Here is a 20,285-nt window from a genome sequence, read left to right on the forward strand (position 1 = left end):
TAAACATTTAGCACAGCACAAAAACTAAAAACCAGACGAGACACTTAAATCCTATGAAGCCTTGTTCGTAAAGGGCTGCATGTCAAAATGTACTTAAAAAAATCTTTATTTTTTCAGTTAAACGTTATATAGTATCTATATCACCACGAGAGCATTTCATTGTTCTGGTCAAATTCATCCTTGTCCAATCATTTCCTCTCTTGATAAATTCCCGTGAGTCTAGTTTCCATTATTTTCTCATTTCTTTAGCTGTCTTCACTGTCATAGATTCTGTTTAGTGTCTTGTCTTTCTGTTAATTTAAGTTAAAAAAACAGCAATAAATGTTAGTAAAAAAAACTGTAAGTGTCCTGTGTGTTTTGTTTTTATCACATTTGACTCACTAAACAGGTCCAGATCTATGCTTTACTTTTATGTACAGTAAATAATAGTTATGGTATTATATGTCACCTTGTAAAAATACAATAAATCAATGAATGGGATTTTCTGAGATTTTATTTAAGTTAAGACAACATACATCCACTAAACACAACAATACAAACAATTCATTTTGCTGCACTCCACTTTTAAAGCCATCATGTGTAGAATTTAACAATGTCCTGCTATGGTGCCCACCCAGCCCTGGATGGATACAAAATTATTTTCTAGAAATGATGTTAAAATTTGGAAAACATTTAAATGAAAACTCGGCTTGTGCTTATTATCCTAAATGTGTGCTGTATTCCAACTGTTTTTCCTGGAATACTTTTAAATCTTTGCACCTCAAGATAATGTAAAATACGCCATGATCATACACAATTATACACATTATGGCTTTAAAGAAAGAAAGCAACATATAGTATGTTAAGAGTATGTTGTATACTAGTTCAGCTTCAGATACACAGCAGACTTCGTCATCCTCAAAGACGCTACTCTCTGCTTTCTTTAGCCTGGTGAAGGAGAAAATGAGAGAGGGATAATTAGTATTAAAGGTGCACTATGTAACTTTTGGGTGTGTCAGAGAAGTGAACATTTTCTAATGTTTTTTCTCATAACTGAAAAAACAAACTTTCCTCACAGGAAAATTGGATCCCTGGAACACTGTTTAAAGTTAGAAAGCTTCCTGAAAAGTTACTGTTTCACTGTTGTTGTTTACAGCAGCAGGGCCCACAGTTTGGTTTACAAATATGTTCTAGTCTTTCTAGTGCCAGGTGCCTCAAACTAATTTAGTTCTGATCTATGATGATAGAATTATTCAATACTAAGAATTACATGTACAGAAAATATATTTTGTAAACTAACTGAAGGCTCTTCAAATGTAAACAAACCCCCCTTCCCCTGAAATTGCATAGTGCACCTTTAATAAGATTCAGTTTTTGCCTGGTGAAACAGAAAATGAGAGAGATATATTAGTATTAATGATATTCAGTGTGTAGCCGGGAGCCTTTAGTGATTGACCTTGCCCATGTCACGACTCTTGACTTTCATCTTATTGATCTGAGACTCTGCGATGTCTGCGCGCTCCTCCGCCTCCTCCAACTCGTGCTGCACCTTCCTCAGTTTAGTCAGATGAGTGTTGGCTTGTTCCTCCTGTAATATAGACATAAAAGGCACGGTTAATATAATATAAAGAATATCCTACTGTTAATGTTTAAGACACTGGCCATGTTTCCATCTATTTGTCAGTGTATCCAAAGTTGACTTTAAAAATGAATTTGAATATTTTTTAAATTTGTATTTATTTGAAAGTGAAGAAATGATTCATAATGCACTCATTGTCATAATGCTTGTGCCAGCAAATACCAACATATCTAGCTATTATCAGACGACAACAATGGCGGTGTTAAAACATCAGTATGATGCAGCTGTAGTAAATGCCACACGACAACGGCGGCAATATTGTTTCCGTCAGTGTAAGCATTCTACCAATTAACAGAAGATCCCATGAGATCGAACACACAAACTTTGAGTCGATATTCATGAAATAAGGCATTTTGCATAAATACTTGTGGATGGAAACATATCTTCTGTTAACACTCTCCCTGTGTTCCAAATCACATACTCTTTCTCTTTACTACACTACATACTAAAGTACAGAATCATTTTAGGGCCACAGGAGAGAAAAAAAATCAGATAAGGTAGATTTTTATTTCATTATGTCAAGAAATGTCAAGAATAAAGACGAATACTCCAAAATGCTATTGGAGTTAGTGGAGCATATTATATATATTTTCAGCATATTACAATTGAAGTGCATGTATTGGGACATCCTACATCTTTTTCTGGCGTACTAAATAGTATGGAAGTATAGGGATTGGAATGCAGCCTCTATTTCACTCACAGCTTCCTCCGCCTGCCTCTTGTAAACTTTGACCTTCAGCTGGAACTTGTCCACCAGCTCCTGAAGCCTCAGCGTGTTCTTCTTGTCTTCTTCAGACTGACATTCAAACACAGAAACAAGAGACAAACATATTAACAGTGGCTGAAAATAACAAATCTTGTACTTTTTACTTTATTAAATTTGATTCATAAAGATCCATTCACAAACATCAGATATAATAGGAGTCAGGACATTTACTTTCATACTTTAAGTACATTTTACTGACAATACTTAGATATTTTTTACTAGAATTTGATTCTGATTGCAGGGCTTTCAATCATAAAAGTTTATTTTCACAACTTAAAAAGGGCTGGAATACTTCTTAAACCACTCAATCTAAAACAAATAAAGGTCAAGTGTGAGTTTACCTGATAGGTGAGCTCCTTGATCCTGCGCTCTAGTTTGCGAAGCCCTTTCACAGCGTCCGACGCGTGTCTTTGCTCAGACTCGAGCTCAGTCTCCAGCTCTCGTACCTGCAGAAGAGAAGTTCCTAAGATGTACATACTGTACATTCAAAAACCTCAGTCAGATTTCTCTCCCCTTATGAAGTCATACGGGAGAAGCCACGCCCTTTCATTAGCAACCTAACCTAGCACTACCTCCACCTGTCATAAGCCACACCCCTGAGTCCAACTGGCGATTCGATTCAAACCAGCAGTTAGATTCAGGGCCACCAGAGCAGACTGGGCTATTTTGGAAGGCGGGGCTTAAAGAGACATGCTCTAAAACAGACCATTTCAAACAGAGGCAGAGAAGAGGACATTCAGCAATGGCACTGTGAGAAATACCAATGTTTTTTTGGACACTACATCATGAAAAGAGTATCTAGCAGAACCCCAAATTACAATTTTGAACCTAAAAATCACCTGCAAAACGAGCCTAATATGTGACCTTTAAGTTACAATACGTTACCCTAGCCTCCAGTTTTTGGAGTTGTTTCTTGCCGCCTTTCATGGCCAGGTTCTCGGCCTCGTCCAGTCGATGTTGTAGATCTTTAACAGTGACTTCCAGGTTCTTCTTCATCCTCTCCAGGTGAGCGCTGGTGTCCTGCTCCTTCTTCAGCTCCTCAGCCATCATGGCCGCCTGAAAAAAAATTTAGTTTAGAATTTACAAGATTGTCGTTTGGGGATTTAGGATTCAGAATGTATGCTGATGATAGACTCCTGGAAATATCATGAAGGAATAGGTAGAAAAATCCCTTACCTCGCTTCTTTATCATTATTATTTTTCTCTCTGTCTTTTTTACAAGATGTTTATTCTTGTATATTTGCTTGTTTTATTTATTTATTTATTTATTGCATTGCTTGTTCAGTATTTTCTTAATGTTTACATTTCATTTTGAATCTTTGATTATGATTTGTTAGGAAAAAACAAATGTCTAGAATTAAATAAAAATAAAGTTATTAAAAAAAGAGATGGTTACTGTATGTATTTGGGCAGGTAAGGATTTAGAGCAAAATGGGCCATGCAACCAGAAGCTTACATCAGTGATGGCCTTCTTGGCTTTTTCTTCAGCGTTCCGAGCCACTTGAACTCCGTCCTCCATCTCGCCCTGAACGTGAGAGAGATCGGCCTCCAGCTTCTTACGACTGTTGAGCAGGCTGGTGTTCTGTAGGAAATAAAAAAAAATAAGTTGCTAAAATAAGATCCCAAAGTACAAATTAAGTTTTTTTTAGGTCTGTCACAATCTGGATTATACAGTAAGTGGGAAATTGTTTAAAAAGACATCATGATTTTAGACCTTTGAAATTGTGAGGGTGGAATCAACAATTCTCAAAAAAAATTAAATGACTTGTGATGGCACAACACCAATTATCCTAGAGTTAATCTAACAGGTTATAGCCATCTGTGCAAAGAATAAATACATTAAAATAAGGAAAATTAAAAATTAAATTGAGAATGGAATCTAACCGAGTTGATGATTTGGCGAATTGTAACACCCCTAGTAGTTGTATACAGTATATGAGTCTGAACATAGATATCGGGGCCTTGACAGTTTAAAATCTCTGCTAAAACTCAGGTAGAGGGGTGCTCCGGTGGCGAAGTGGATAGAGCGCGTACCATATTGGCTCAGGCATCATTGCAGTGGTCGCGGGTTCGAATCTGTTACTGCGTGTCATCCCCCCTCTCTCTCTGTCTCCCCGTTTCTATCAAATAAAGCTTGAAAATGTCAAAAAGATTAATTAAAAAAAAAGAAAAAAAACTCAGGTAGGTGTGTACCTGTGAGTGAAGCAGTTGAACCCTCTCACTAGCGTCCAGCAGCTCTTGCTCTGCTAGCTTGCGGCTGCGCTCCGTTTGCTCCAGCGTGGCTCGTATCTCCTCCATCTCCGCCGTCAGGAGGTTACTACGGCGATCAGACATGGCAACCTGCTCCTTCATGTCATCACTGCTCCTCAGAGCGTCGTCAAGGTGAATTTGAACTTCCTGTAAAGAATTAAAAAAAATAATGTATCATATATAATGATATAATAATCCTTCTGTAATAACCTTCAGAATAGTTCTTAGAATGATTGGAAAGGATTTTTGTTCACTGTTTTGAGAAAAAAATTATTGAATGTTGAGATAATGTCCGTTAAAGATGGTTGTATAGGAGAAATATACAGATGCAAACAGGTCAAGGCTTAGTCAAATGAACACCTTAATGTACGGTGTGGACCTTTTATTTATACTAGTATGAAAGAAGACATGTTATGTAATCAAAGTAGCCAACACATCTCAAAACTTTAATTTTTTTTGTATCTCACCTTTAGTTGAACTTGTATGTTCCTCAGTTGTTTCTGGGCCTCGGCAGACTGCCTGTTGGAGTGGCTCAACTGTATCTCCATCTCGTTCAGATCTCCTTCCATCTTTTTCTTGACTCTGAGCGCGTCGTTTCTGCTGCGGACCTCGGCGTCCAGGTTACTCTGCATGCTGTCGATGACACGCTGGCTGTTTCTCTTCAGCTGGTCCATCTCCTCTTCCTTCTCCGCCACCTTCTTGTCCACCTCAGACTTTATCTGGTTCAGTTCTAGTTGGACCCGTAAGATCTTGGTTTCTTCATGTTCCAGAGAGGCCTGAGTATGGTGTGAAATGCAGACATATACGTAGATTGATGATGTTTGAATATATCTGGTTTGGAGAAAAAAAATTCTAGTCCACACAATCGAGCAAATACTTATCAGTGTGTAAATTAGATTTTTTTTTTTACTATTGAAAATGAACACTTCCAGCTACAAACAACAGGTTTCTAAGCTTCAGTTTGATGTAAAAGTTGTGGAGGTTTGAAAGAAATGAAAGGGAGGAAGGGGATGATTTTGACTGGAGGCTGAAGGTGCTGCGTCAATGAAGCACATAATATAAAAATGTACTTTCTATTTGATGTGGATAATAAAGAGCATATATATTCAGAAGTAAAAAAAATATCAGTGTTGATCTCATCCATGTGTTCACCTATTAACATTCAGCTTCGGGCTCATCCCTTCCTCTTACCTCTGCCTCCTCCAGGGAAGCCTGTGCCTCCATCTTCTCTTGTTCGGCCTGTTTCTTCAGTTTCTCGAGCTCATGGATGTTTTTGCCCGTTTCTCCCAACTGCTCCGTCAGATCCATTATTTCCTCTGGGAAAGGAAGCATAAAACGTTATTATCTCAAGGCAAGACACAGCAGGCAAACTTATTGTTTTTTTCAAGCACTGATCAATTTCGTGATTTTTGGCTATTTTGCCAACTTCTAAATCACTTACATTAAAACTATTCATAATCATTCATTGAACTATTCTAAAGGTTTTACAGAAGGATTTCTTCAAATGTTGTTAATGGTCTGATTTATGATAAATTTTCTCTTAAAAACAAATTTGAACCTATTCACCTGCAGTGTCTTGCATTAAAAATGAATAACATTGCACTGCACAGTTCTATTATGTAAAGGATGGCGCTGACTTACGTTGCAGGTTTTTATTTTCCCGCTTGAGCGTCTCCAGTTGTTCCAAACATTCCTCGAAGGCGTTTTTCATCTTGAAGTTCTCTGTTCCCAAACTACGAGCGTCTTTATTAGCCGACTCCAGCTCGGCCTGACCCTCCTCGTATTTCTGCTTCCACTCAGACACAACCTGCAGGAAGGAATATTACACTATGAATATTTAAAACAAACTTCTATCACTGCTTTAAAAGAAGAAAGCTGGTTTAACTTGTGAATTTATTGTCCAACAGAAAATGAGAATGTCCTCTGAGCATTTTCATAAGGTTGAGTTGTAGCTTCCACTCAAAAATCTGTGAATGTTCAATGATTCTTTACCAATTATCCAGATATGTAACTTGAGAAACCAAAAATTAACATTTATATTAAACTAGTGTGTACACTTTTAGCATACAATTAAAGCATCCAAAAACACAAAATCGTACCAAATTTGTGCTGTTTTGAGGTTGTTGACACCACATGTGGAGCTCATTTCTGTGTATAGTGTTGTATGCCGGATTGAATGGATGCTAAATAAACCTGCAAAGTTATTGTACTATTAGACCGCCTTTGAAAGTCTTTCTTAAGGTTGAAAAGTCACGCATTGTTGCTTTTAAGTCTTGAGATTAAAACCTTGTCAAAGTTCCTCTGCTTTTTGTCCAGGGCAGCAGCAGCAGAGTTTGATCGCTCCACATCCATCATCAGATCCTCCACTTCTCCCTGGAGACGCTGTTTGGTTTTCTCCAGTGACGAACATTTGGAGTTAACGGCCTCCACGGCTTCTTCTGCGTCCTGCAAACGGAACGCAAGCTTCTTCCTACAGCAGAGAATTAATACAGTAAGATCTCATGCACTGTAAAAGTAAAACAGTGAGGATAAATCATAATTTTAAAGGGAATCGTCTGCATTAGATTTCTTAGTTTTGAGGCCAACTATAATTCTTCAGTTTTAGGGAAAACTGCCTACATTTCAGCCAACTCATTTTCTTTTTCATTTGTAATGTAACTTCAAGTTTTGAGATCTACAAAGAATTTAAAGTAAAAGTTGAGCCAACTAATTATCTTTTGTTGAGATGCTGAGAAAATTTAACAGAGTTAGAACTGTATGAAAACTTTCTGAACAAAAATAATAAGTTGGCACAACTAATATAGTGAAGAGAATTGCCTTGAAATTTAGAATTTTCCAAACGTATTCACATCTACAGTATAATAATCTATCTCCTGTTCTGTCCTGTAGTGTAGGGTTTTCTTACTTGGCCTCCTCGAGCTCCTCCGTGCGCTGGATGGCGTCGGTCTCGTACTTGGTTCTCCACTGAGCGACCTCGCTGTTGGCCTTGGACAGACAGCGGTGCAGCTCAGCTTTGGCCTCCTGCTCCTCCTCATACTGCTCCCTGAGGAGATCACAGTCATGACGGGACGACTGCAGACCGTGAGCCAGGGCGTTTTTGGCCTTTAAAGAAAAACCAGGGTCGGCCTTAAAGCCTCTGCATGGAAACCTGACAATATCTTTCATTTGGATTCAGAAAATCGCTTAAAATGCTTAAAATATCTCAACATATCATATCATCACCCCTGTATCAGGATATGTATCGTAGCGCCATATTCCTTCTCAATACACGGCCCTACTGTATAACCTACATCTTCAAACTTTCAAAATTTTCATTTACCTTAATCTCCTCTTCATGAAGTCTTTTGATCTCCTCAATCTGCTGAATAAAGGCTTGCTTTCCCCGAGTGAGCTGGGACATTAACGATTCTTTTTCTTCAAGCTGGCGAGACATTTCAGCTGGATGACAAGTGCAAAAGAAGACGTTATAAATTAGAAACGGCTTCATTTATGAGTGTGTGTCTGTGTGTGTGTGTGTCTGCTAGATTGATTGTTCCGATGTGTTAAATTATTCCTCACCATTCTCTGTCTGCATTCGAGCTTTCTGACTGGAAAGGTCATTTATGAGCCTCTGATGTTCCTCGTCTTTGGTCTTCATCTCGTTCAGTTGGTCTTCGAGTGAACGGCACAATTTCTCTGTGTTAATCTGGAAATGTGAAAGAGAAAAGATGTACTTGTTAAATATTTACACGGACCAAAGAAGGGCTGCACCACTTAGAAACAATGTCCAATTGCTCTTCAAATATTGTGACTGATATTGCAATTGGGATATGAATATGATTCAAGATCTTAGAGGGCATGATGACTTTTACATCATTATTCTCATTTTCTATAATGATAATTATGTGTTTTTGGTTGGAATCTGTATTGAACAAAGATGTTTTAATAAGTCTGTGGAATAGGATGTGTAGGCCGGACATCTCTGCAGCATGCAAATGTTTGATTTAAATTGGCGCATATAGCATTGAACAAATATTGCACCTTCCTGCGATTTGAGAATTACAGTAGGTCATTATTTCATAGTGTTTCAATTAACTGTGCAGCCCTAGAGCTAAGCATTATAATCACTAAGAATGTGAAACACCAACCTTAGTTTTGGCCGTGGTCTCCATGTTGCTAGCCAAGTCGTCTATCTCCAGCTTTAACTCGCTCTTTTCTTTCTCTAGTTTCTGTCGGACCCTCTGGACGTTATCCAGCTGCTCTCCGAGCTCCGACACACTGTCCGCGTGTTTCTTACGCAGTGCGGCCGACGTGGCTTCGTGCTGCAGCGTAGACTCTTCAAAGTCACGACGCAGTTTGAGGAACTCGGCTTCACGCTTCTTGTTCATCTCGACCTGAGCGGCGGTCGCTCCTCCGGCCTCCTGTGGGTTGTTTTTCACTTTAGTTAGTTAAATTACTCTATTTGTCAATTAACACAAGGATTCATTGAAAATGGGTCTTTGCGCATATCGCCTATGAAGAGACCACACTTCGGAGGGGGTCAGAGCGCAGGGTCAGCTGCAGTAAAGCGCCCCTTTGACACAATGGTAGAGATGGTGGGCACCGTAGATGTAATACCAGCCACTACAAGTTTCATTCATAACACCCTCCTGTCAGATGCCAGGGATCGAACTGGCGACCTTATGATTACTGGTCGACCCCTATTTCCCTTTTTTACTCTCGACCATCCTACCAACCCCCTTTTATTTTCTTTGATTGTTTTTAAGCCAAGCATGTTGCTGTGGTGATGTTTATACTATGCAGTAGTTACATAAAGGGACTGTGAAAACCAAACCTCCAGTCTTTCTGTGATCTCCTCAAGCTCTCTTGACAGATCCGATCGCTGCTTCTCCACTTTGGCTCGAGCCGAACGTTCAGCCTCGATTTCCTCCTCCAGCTCTTCGATACGGGCCTGAAGATGACAGAAAGGGATTACAATGATGTAACCCTGGGAGAATAAGCTACACCCAATAAAGTGTTTTAACATTTTGAAAGTTAAATTCTTCACCTGTAGTTCTTTAATTTTCTTCTGTAGCTGAGAACCAAGAGCTTGTTCATCTTCTACCTTTGTCAGCAGCTGTGAAGACTCAAAATCTTTCCTAGAAATCAATAAATGTGTCGGAGACTTTCAAAAAGTAAAAGATGTGCAACAACTTATTTTTTGTTCAGAAAGTTTTTCAGGCAAATTTGGCGCTGTTTACTGTTTAAATCAACACTTTGACAGACTTGGTTTTGTTTGTTATTTTTTCTCTTTCACAAATAACTTACTTTTTTAACTTTTCATCCAGCTGCTGCTTCTCATTCTCCAGATCCATGATGGATTCCTGAGCCAGTTTCAGATCTCCCTCCAGTTTTCTCTTTGCTCTTTCCAGATCCATACGGATCTTCTTCTCTTGTTCCAGGGAAGATTCAAGCTAAAATAACAATAGTAATTTTTTTTTTTATTGAAGACCAATTACTCGTGACTTCACTTGGACTTTGACACTTTTATTTTGAAAATCCTTGGTACCTACTTAACAACACCAAAGATGAAAAAATCTGTTATTTCAACCAATGTTAACACTGTTCATTCCCAGCAAGTCGACACCTAATGAGCCAGATCCACTTTTTGTTTTATATATATAACGCATTTCATTCTTAAATAACATCTTAGATAGATAGATAGATAGATAGATAGACAGACAGACAGACAGACAGACAGACAGACAGACAGACAGACAGACAGACAGACAGACAGACAGACAGACAGACAGACAGACAGACAGACAGACAGACAGATAGACAGATAGACAGATAGATAGATAGATAGATAGATAGATAGATAGATAGATAGATAGATAGATAGATAGATAGATAGATAGATAGATAGATAGATAGATAGATAGATAGATAGAAAGAAAGCAGGACTCTACTACAACATTAATGCTACTTTTCTGTACATGCAGTATCTTACCTCATCCACCTGCTGCTCTAGTTTGGTCTTGGCCTTGGTCAGAGTGTTGATCTTGTCTTCTTCTGACTGAAGGTCGTCCAGCGTCTGCTGATGTGTCTCCTGCAGCGCTCGACTCTCCTTCGTCAGTTTGGAGATATTGTCCTCCTGGCTCATGATTTCCTCAGTCAAGTTTTTCACCTAAAGCCATTTTTACAAACTCATGTGAAATTTGTCCTTAAACATGGTAATAAAGCTACAACAATTAGTATGATGTACAAACAAGAAAAGTGAAAAGTTATGGAAATTCAAATTTCACGTGTATAAAGAGCTATACATGCTGTACTTATAATTTCAAACAATAACAGTTGTGCCAACTAATTCTCTGTCATTCAGATAAAAAACTAAACCAAGTCGCTCAAAATGTTCATTCAAACATTAAACAGTGTTAAAACTGTCTGAAAAACTTTCTCAACCAAAAAATAAAAAGTTGGCATGACTTTTACTTTCTAGAATTCTTAGTTTGTAGAACTCAAAACTTGAAGTTACATTAAATATGAATGATAAGTTATCTCAACAAAAGATAATTAGTTGGCTCAAACGTGGGTATACATAGTTGTCCTTAAAACTTCAGAGTTTTAGTTTAATTTAAACACTGTACATATTGTTACCTTGTTTTCGACTGCATGTTTCTCCTTCTCCACTTTGGCCAGTGTGAGCTCCAGATCATCGATGTCTCTTTTCAGTTCAGAACATTCGTCTTCGAGCTTCCGTTTCTTGGCCGTTAACTCAGCGTTCACTTCCTCCTCATCCTCCAGTCGCTCTGAAACCTCCTTCAGTTTGGCTTCCAGATGGATTTTACTTTTGATAAGACCTTCACATCTCTCCTCTGCATCCTGGAGGCTGTCTGCCTCCTGATATAAAGCATTTGCACCAGTATTAGAGATATTAATCATGAAGACTATAGGGCCATTCCACAAAGAATGCATTGTGCTAAATTATATCAACTTGAATTGAGAGACAGAGAGAGAGAAATTGTGCATATTTAATACAGGGGTCGTTAAATAGCACCACTATAACTGCCTGTAGTAATTAGCAATGGTCTTTTTTTGAATTGGATTGTATTTGCAATGCAGGTTTAGAGCAGTTTGTACACATTTCAACCTTTACAGAACTTACGGACTGGACTTGGAGGAGGAGATCATTCTTCTCTTGTATGATGGAAACCATTTTCTCTTCCAGTTCCCTCCGTCGGTTGTCAGATTTTCCCAGATCTTCTTTGAGCTTCGTGAAATCCACCTTCATCTGGATCACTTCCTTCTCAGCCTCAGCGCTCTTCAGGAGCGGCTTGAGCTTAAAGTAGAGCTTCATCCACGGCCAGTGTTTCACGTTCATGAACAAACGGAAGTTATACTGGATGGTGAAGATCGCCTCCCTGTCAAAGTCAAACTCAGATAAGTTTACTCTAGAAGTTTAAGCCTATATGGTATTATTGTTCTACAAATTAAATTATGGTGGTTTGTTTGTTCATGAGGACAAAAGAAAAAGGTGTAATGGCCAAATGTATATCTTCTCTAATACTGCCAAACCTTTTCCAAGACAAACCAAAGGTTTGTCTATGTTAGGTTAAGTGGTACCGGTACAGTTTAAGGCTAAATGCTAACTTCTTCATGCTAAAATGGTTATGGTTATTATGGACCTAAGTAGTTTTAACAATAACATAATGTCATTGGTAGAACTGTAAGACGGACCAAATGATACGGTCCAGAATCATTTGAAACAGAATTTCTAGACGCCAACATGTAAATTTGCATCTTAAAAGCAGTGAATGATTAAATATATTACTTTCTGTCCATCATCTTCTTGTACTCCAGCCGGACGATGTAGGCCCGACACAGAGCCTGAGTGGACGTCACAACCTGGGCTAACCGATCATCTCTTAATTCCTCCAATGCGCCCAGAAGACCAGCTTTAAAGAACACCTGAAATAGAAAGGTAATTATTGATCTCTACAGCTCATTCACCCCTTAATATCGGTTCCATTTAAAGTGGCTATGAGGAACTTTCAGTTTGTGTACATTCTAGCGGCCCCTTTGGACAAAAGAGGTAGTGTTTTTGCCACGCCAGCTGTTGTTCCTGGGTGAGCGTTCACTGAAAAAGACATTAAGAAAAAATTGTGTTTCTTGCACTGATGGTCTCATTTGCTGTTACAGGTTATTTATGCTCATTAGAGGAAAAATCTGAGACTTCACAAATTCTTCAAAGTTCCTCGTAGCTACTTTAACCAGAATGCTGAAAATGACAAAACCTTTGTGTGTCCAAACTTGTACTGTGTGTGATCCACGTCGATGGAGCCCAGAAGTTTCTCTGCAGCTTTTTTGTTGTCCATGAACTGTCCCTCTGGAACAGCGCTGGCGTTAAGAATCCTGTATCTGTTGGAGGATTAAAGGTGCAGTCAGCGATTCTGGAGAATGCTTGTTGTCAAAATCACCACAAGAAATCCAGTGTTAATACATAGCCTAGGCTCTGTAAACTAATATGTAAACAAAATATCACTCACTGATATTAACAAACAGTGATTTTGACATGAAGACTTTCTCTAGAATTGCTGACTCCACCTTTAACACATATGAGTATTGAACTAAACACGAGATGATATACAAATATAAAGCTTCATCTACCTCTGTTTGAAGTCCCCGTAGAGAATTCTACTGGGAAATCCTTTCCTGCAGATCCGAATGCCTTCCAGGACGCCATTGCAGCGTAGTTGGTGGAGAACCAGTTGGTTTTCCATCGCACCTATCATCAAGGCCATAGTTAGCTTCATGTATGTTGTATTACAAGTACATACATATGTATAATAATGGCAGGTTAATCAAAACTACCTGGTGTTTTGGTCTCGTTTGGGATCAAACATCGCACAAAGTGAGGATGGGTGGTTCTTAGATTTGTCATGAGTTTCCCAAGATTCTCCTGTAAAGCAGTTTACTTTACATGTCTTTGCTAGTTTAGATTCCAATAGGAAGTTACACAATCTTTATTATGGTTTCAGAAAATATCTGACCTCGAGTAAGTGTTTATGGCTAGTTTATTTCTATCTGCACCTTACCCTGAACACCGCTGACACAGTTTGGAAAGACGCTCCCTTCTTCTTAGCTGCTTTTTTGGCTCCTCCTGCAGCTGCGTCTCCTTTAACGACACAATTAATAAATGTTATTAGCAATATATCTCACTCTCACAGAGATAACTATAACGTTGCATGTGCAATATTTCCTCATGTGCATCCAGAAATTACCTTTTGCAAACAAACCCTATTTTATTTACGCTATATCTCAGAAAGGGCCTAATTTGCTTAACATTTTGTAAATTCACATGACTTTATGTACTGTAAAGGTACAATACAAAGCTCCTCCCCTCTCAGGAACACATAAGAACGTCTATCCTGCACCGGTTGTTTTGTAAATATCATACACTCATTTAGGGGTTTCTTTTTTTTAAATTCAACAATATAACATGATTTACTTTGAAGTGCAAATTATAGTCAACATCGCTGATAACATGGTGATGACTACAGAAGCTTGGTCCAGAATAAGCTACAGCCAAAAGTTTAATGAAAATATTAAGACAATACCCCCACAATGGTTTATCAATTAAACGTACCTTCGGTTGCAGAGAAGTTTGCGTACAACATCCCCAGTACTTTCACAGAGGATTTCTGGTAAAGTTGCACCACCGTGTCGTTGAGAGGATCTTTGTTCTTCTCCAACCAGCCCGTGATGTTGTAGTCCACAGTCCCTGCGTAGTGCATCAGACTGAAGTGGGCCTCGGGTTTGCCTTTGACAACCTTCGGCTTTTGGAAAGCATTGTTCTTTCCAAGATGTTGGTCGTACAGTTTGTTCTTGAAGGAAATGTCTGAGGACTTGGGGAACATGCACTCCTCTTCAAGGATGGAGAAGATGCCCATTGGCTGGGATAATTCAAAAATATTCTTAGTAAGTCCATTATCACAATAGAAACACTTGATTCAATACTCAGTCAGCGATTCTGGAGAATGCTTGTTGTCCAAAGCACTTTTCATGAAAATCAGTGAATATCTGCTCACACGATCCATGTAGGTTGTACTGTATGTGTGCACTAAATACAAATCTGATATTAATACACACCCTAGGCTCTGTAAATTGGTATGTAAACAAAGGGTTACTAAACAAATGGGCCCACCGTAGCTAGTAACACATTCATTTACAGAGCCTAGAAAGTGTATTAACACTGAATATTTTTTCAGCGCACACACAAGGGGTATGAGGGGATATTCACTGATTTTAACAACAAACATTCTGCAGAATCACTGACTCCATCTTTGTATCAGATGGTTTACCTTCTCAATAAGCTCAATGCAGGCAGCCAAGTCCATACCAAAATCAATGAACTCCCAGTCTATCCCTTCCTTCTTGTATTCCTCTTGCTCTAACACAAACATGTGGTGGTTGAAAAACTGTTGCAGCTTCTCGTTGGTGAAGTTGATGCAGAGTTGCTCCATGCTGTTGTACTAAAGAACAATTTGGAAAGATTAAAGTTGTATACACAGTTCTGTTTAGTAAAAGAAAATGATATACAATAGACTTTGAGAACCCACGTCAAAGATTTCGAAACCGGCGATGTCGAGAACACCGATGAAATGCTGTCTGGATTGTTTTGTGTCCAGTTGCTGGTTGATCCGTATGACCATCCAGAAGAACATCTTCTCGTAGACGGATTTTGCGAGGGCACCGATAGAGTTATACACCTAGGAAAGAAAGTTAAAGTTACTCATATTTTTTCTTGACAATACACAGTAAAGGAAATGTTTGGACAGTGTACAGTCTTACAGCTGTTAGGTGTATGGCACAATTTTTCTAAAGTGCTTTGAAAACTTGACAACACATGCCTCCCAAATCTGTTTAAACAAAGCACTAAAAAGACGTCATAATGAAGAGAAATGCTGGAATGAGTTTTGCTGTGATAATACGAGACAGTTTTCACTTTGACAAGAAATATCGAGATGTTTTACTATCGCGAGATCTCGTGTCACGATTTTTCGTCACACCCCTATCATTGCTATCAGTCTTACCTGCTGGACACTTTGTCCCTTGGTGACGTACTCATTCCCAACCTTTACTCTGGGATAACAGAGGCATTTCAGCAGATCAGCAGAGTTAAGACCCATCAGGTATGCTGCTTTATCAGCCTCTGCAGAAAGAGAATGTTTCCTTTACTTGACAGTTTTTAATGTGGGTGATACAATGCAGGTCAGGAAAATAATTATTTCACACCTTCTATATACTTGATGTAATTTCATCTTGATGTATTTCACGCCCCTGTAAAGCACTTTTAATGGCCTTGTGTCTGGATTGTGCTATACAAATACACTTGTCTTGCCTTCTATTACAAATACTATATTATGCAGATATTGTTTACTAGAATTCCTCAAAAATGTATAACAGTCTCTGTATGAATGTATTTTGTGTTGTTTTGTTGTGTATCTCCTGTATATTTGTTAAGGACCCCCTTTAAGATAACATGATTTGTCCTAAGAGATTTATCCTTCTAATAAACGTAATTTGATCTTTCTCACCCTCAGTGCCGTCGGGCTCGGCCTGCTCCTCTCGCTGCTTCTGCTTGAACTTCATGTTCCCATAATGCATCACTGCGCCGGTCAGCTTGTAGATGGAAACTTTGTCTTCTGCGGTGAAACCCAGGATATCAATGGCCTCCTGTGGCATGAGAAAAATGTGCACAGACCAGTGTAAGTTACTCGGAACGTTGAATAAGTTACTCTTTACTTATCACTTGTTACCAAATGTTATATAATAAGTTACATTAATCATAATATTACTACTTTCACAACAACCCTTTTGAAATACACTTTATTAATTCACTTACAGGAAGAGGCTTCTCCAGTTTTTTTTCTCATACTTTTAACAACACTTTGCTAACGGAAATATTGCTTCAATAAGTTCAATGTTGTATTTGAACAAGCATTTTTTGTTGTGTTCTTTCACCGATTGGACTCACATCGGTGGCCATTACTTCCTCGGCGTCGTCAATGCTTTTGACGCTGATTTCCCCCTGACTGATGAAGGCAAAGTCGTACGGGTTGGTGGTGATGAGGAGCAGATCTGAAAGGGAGAGAAAGTCAAGGTAAAACATTGCTTTGTATGAAAGTCTGAGTGAATAACATTTAAAAGAATAATTTATCATATTACCAATCAGTTCGGGCTTCTTGTTGCAAGTAAGCTGATAGAAAATATGATAACTCCTCTCCGCCGACAGCTGAAACGTCACTCTTGATTTTTCCAGGAGATCTTTAAGGAAGGAAATTTAACTTTTTAGCAGGAACATTATTTGTCTCATTTTATACAAAATATGGCTGCACGATATCATGAAAACATGCAATATGCGATAAGATCGTTGAAAGTTGCGATGACGATAACAGTTTAAACTAATATTTGAATTTATAGTATATATTCAGTAAGTAGCCTATGCAAACACCAACACAATTAAATTCATTATTTCCATTCCAACAACATGGTTGGTTATCGGTTTATTGCTCCTCAAAGGTTGATATTGCGATAAAGATAAAAATTTGACACATTGTGCAACCCTAATTTGAAGTCTGTATGAACTTACATGTTTCAATATCTGCCGATGCAAGCTTCCCAGTTGCGCCAAAGTGTATACGAATGAATTTTCCCTATACAAAAACAGCAACATATTTCTGTCTGTGTTTGAACACAATTCTTGTTCAAATCAATTGCAAATGAACTGAACCCTTTAGGCTGACTCACAAATCGTGATGAGTTGTCGTTCCTCATGGTCTTGGCGTTCCCGAAGGCTTCCAGCAGAGGGTTGGCCTGGATGATTTGATCCTCCAGAGTTCCCTGTATCCATAACACAAAAAATCTGAATCACACTTCTCTCTGAAAAACAGTAACTATGTTTATATTGTCGGCATAGAACTTATCTCTACACTTTCTATCTGCACTGTGCCCTTGCACTACTTTGTGTTTATTTGTGTCTCAGGTGTTGCTCTCTTCACTTGTGTGTTTCTATTATTAATTAATTTTTGCATTGTTGAGGGGAGCCTGGGACTTAAGAATTCCATTGCCAATGACTGCTGCTGTAATTGTTGTTCATATGAGAAAAAAACCTATTGAATCTTGAACCTACCTTCATTTTGCTAGCGTTCTCTTTCTTCTTTTCTGAAGACACTGCGATTGTCGCAAAGTACTGAATGACACGTTTGGTGTTGACAGTCTTCCCTGCACCGGATTCTCCACTTAGAGGAAGAAAACATTTATTTCATTCATATTTTCAGCAGTTTTATCCTTTAATAGTCCATCAAAGTCTCTGATAAACTTACGTGATGAGGATAGACTGATTTTCCCGATCTGACGACATAAGAGAAGCGATATAGTCACAAATGTATTGTTAATTTAAGTAATTCAACCTTTATTTATACATTGAGGGGTGTCCAAGTATAAATAATATACATTTAAAAAAAATAATAAATAAATACAATTTTGTTAAATGACATTCAGATCACTGAAAAGCCAGTTAGATAATAAAAAGCAGACAGTGATGTAGAGTGGCTGCAAATAAAAATACCAGTGAGCATGAGCTGGTAGGCGTTATCAGACAGGGCGAAGATGTGAGGGGGAACCTCCATCCTCTTCTTGCCTCTGTAGGCCTGCACCACCTCAGGGTTGTACACCGGGAGCCATTTATAGGGGTTCACAGTCACACAGAAGAGACCAGAGTAGGTCTGTATGGAAGAGAAAATGCTTAGCATAATAGCTGCTCTAGGATGCACAGATCTAGGGAAGGTAAGGAAATGGTTGGTTCAACTTTTTGTTTAAAATCAAATATGACAGACAGACAGACAGACAGACAGACAGACAGACAGACAGACAGACAGACAGAGGCTGTCTTACGTAGATCATCCATGCAGCATATCGCTCCTTGAGGTTGAAGAGAACAGCCGGCTCATGGAGATGTGTCATCATCACCATGTCCTCAATCTTATCGTACTTTGGAGGGTTCATGGGGAAGACTTGGTCCTCCCTCACTGTTACAGTCTGGGGAAACACAATACATGTACAGTATGTCTAGATCACAGGAACATACATCTCTGGAAGAAATTAAGAGACCACTCCAAACGTTCAATGTCTCTCGTTTGTACTATTTATAGGCATATGTTTGAGTAGAATGAACATTTTGGTTTTATAATAAAAACTACTGACAACATTTCTACCAAATTCCCACCAAAAATGTTGTCAGTAAAGAGCATTTCCATTAAGTAATGTCGAGATGAAGATTGAAGTAAATCCAGACGGGTCCCTTAATTTTTTCCAGAGCTGTATATATATAGAAACACAGGAACATAAATGTATTTGGTCTTTGTGATGCCTTAAAGTGAAAGGTTCTGACAAAGCATCCGACAAATGGGTTTCCTACGGCCAATACAATCTTTATGAACTTAATATCCTGATGTGGACAACGTTTTACTCTTTTACGAAGCATAGCAGCATTTGGAGCTTCAGGGGAAACTAGATGTCTCAGTTAAAAGCAAGCCTAATAAAACACAGAAGATTCTTTATTTCAGGTTGTATAGATAGACAGCCTGAAGCCATCACCATCAACCCTGAAATAAAGTCCCAAATGCACTGGTGTAACTTAAGTTATCAGATAAATGTAGTGCCTGAAACTTGTACTTTTACAATACAAAAAGCACCTTGAACATTATATGTCGGCCTATGTATTCTGAATTTGTTTTCCATGTTGCCATCTTGCTGTTTTGATCGAAACATGCAAGAATACTAATGTTGCCCTTGTTCAACTTGCACATTTCAAATAAGGTTTATTAAAAAAAAAATTAAAGGACACCAGACTGAAAAAAAAGTTAGTTAGTTAACATTCCACCACTGCCTAAAATGATAGAAAAAAATAATAAAAAGTCTAATAGAAGGGTCAAATTCTCAGCAAGACTTTTCGGCCTACTCACTCTGTCATCCAGGGTCTTGGCGGTGACTTTGCCGTCCGCCTTGTCCTGGACCACAGCCTTCACATAAAGCTCTTTGTCATCGCTGACGAAACAGGCCGTCTTACTGTCGAACGGGCGCGACTGAGCCTCCACGCGCTCCCTGTCTGACTTACGCAGGAACTGGGCGGCCGGCCCGAAGATCGACAGTTCTCCATCTCCGCTCATTTTATCCTTCTGAAATAAATACAGGCAGAATAAATATAAAAAATGTAAAGCACTAGTCACTGGTCAATTTCGAGATTTACGGCTATTTTGCTTCCATAACTTGTCTTCTTTCATAATAGTGTAAATCAAAGTACCAGTGTACAGGTGTTTATTTGACTAAACCTTGACGGCATCTGTTTATTTCACCCATATATTCATCTTTAAAGGCCATTACCTCAAAAAAAATTCAATACTCTGAAATACAATTCTGAACTTCTAAAGCACTTACACTAAATAAACTTTCCATACTCGTTATTAGCACTCTATAAGTTTAAAGAAATGTACACAATTCACCTGCAGTATCTCGTCGTAAAGAATAAAAACACATTTGGGCATCTCAACACCTCTCTACATAAGATCATTTTTAAAATCTTATTCCAATATACTCACCCACTTACAGCAGCGGTAGGTTTTCCCGTAA

General features: G+C 38.6%; 1 protein-coding gene across 1 annotated transcript; it reads right to left on the reverse strand.

Annotated features, from left to right (window-relative positions):
* Positions 1-1,423: 1,423 nt before the first annotated feature.
* On the reverse strand, positions 1,424-19,825 carry LOC307262984 (myosin-3-like; the record flags this gene model as incomplete). The annotated part of the gene is made up of 39 exons (XM_080044003.1): positions 1,424-1,567; positions 2,319-2,414; positions 2,726-2,830; positions 3,270-3,440; positions 3,841-3,966; positions 4,578-4,781; positions 5,102-5,410; positions 5,826-5,950; positions 6,276-6,441; positions 6,921-7,104; positions 7,540-7,736; positions 7,954-8,072; positions 8,193-8,319; positions 8,762-9,034; positions 9,448-9,564; positions 9,661-9,751; positions 9,921-10,066; positions 10,606-10,782; positions 11,253-11,495; positions 11,761-12,016; positions 12,427-12,563; positions 12,890-13,013; positions 13,263-13,380; positions 13,467-13,554; positions 13,691-13,770; positions 14,242-14,548; positions 14,957-15,127; positions 15,215-15,364; positions 15,689-15,807; positions 16,193-16,331; positions 16,633-16,736; positions 16,824-16,922; positions 17,248-17,311; positions 17,406-17,498; positions 17,788-17,896; positions 17,981-18,008; positions 18,226-18,382; positions 18,552-18,695; positions 19,622-19,825. 39 exons carry the CDS (start codon positions 19,823-19,825, stop codon positions 1,424-1,426), a joined length of 5,811 nt encoding a protein of 1,936 aa, XP_079900129.1.
* Positions 19,826-20,285: the final 460 nt, after the last annotated feature.

This window comes from Ammodytes marinus, assembly GCF_949987685.1.
Source record: "Ammodytes marinus genome assembly, chromosome: 16".
NCBI lineage: Eukaryota > Metazoa > Chordata > Actinopteri > Uranoscopiformes > Ammodytidae > Ammodytes > Ammodytes marinus.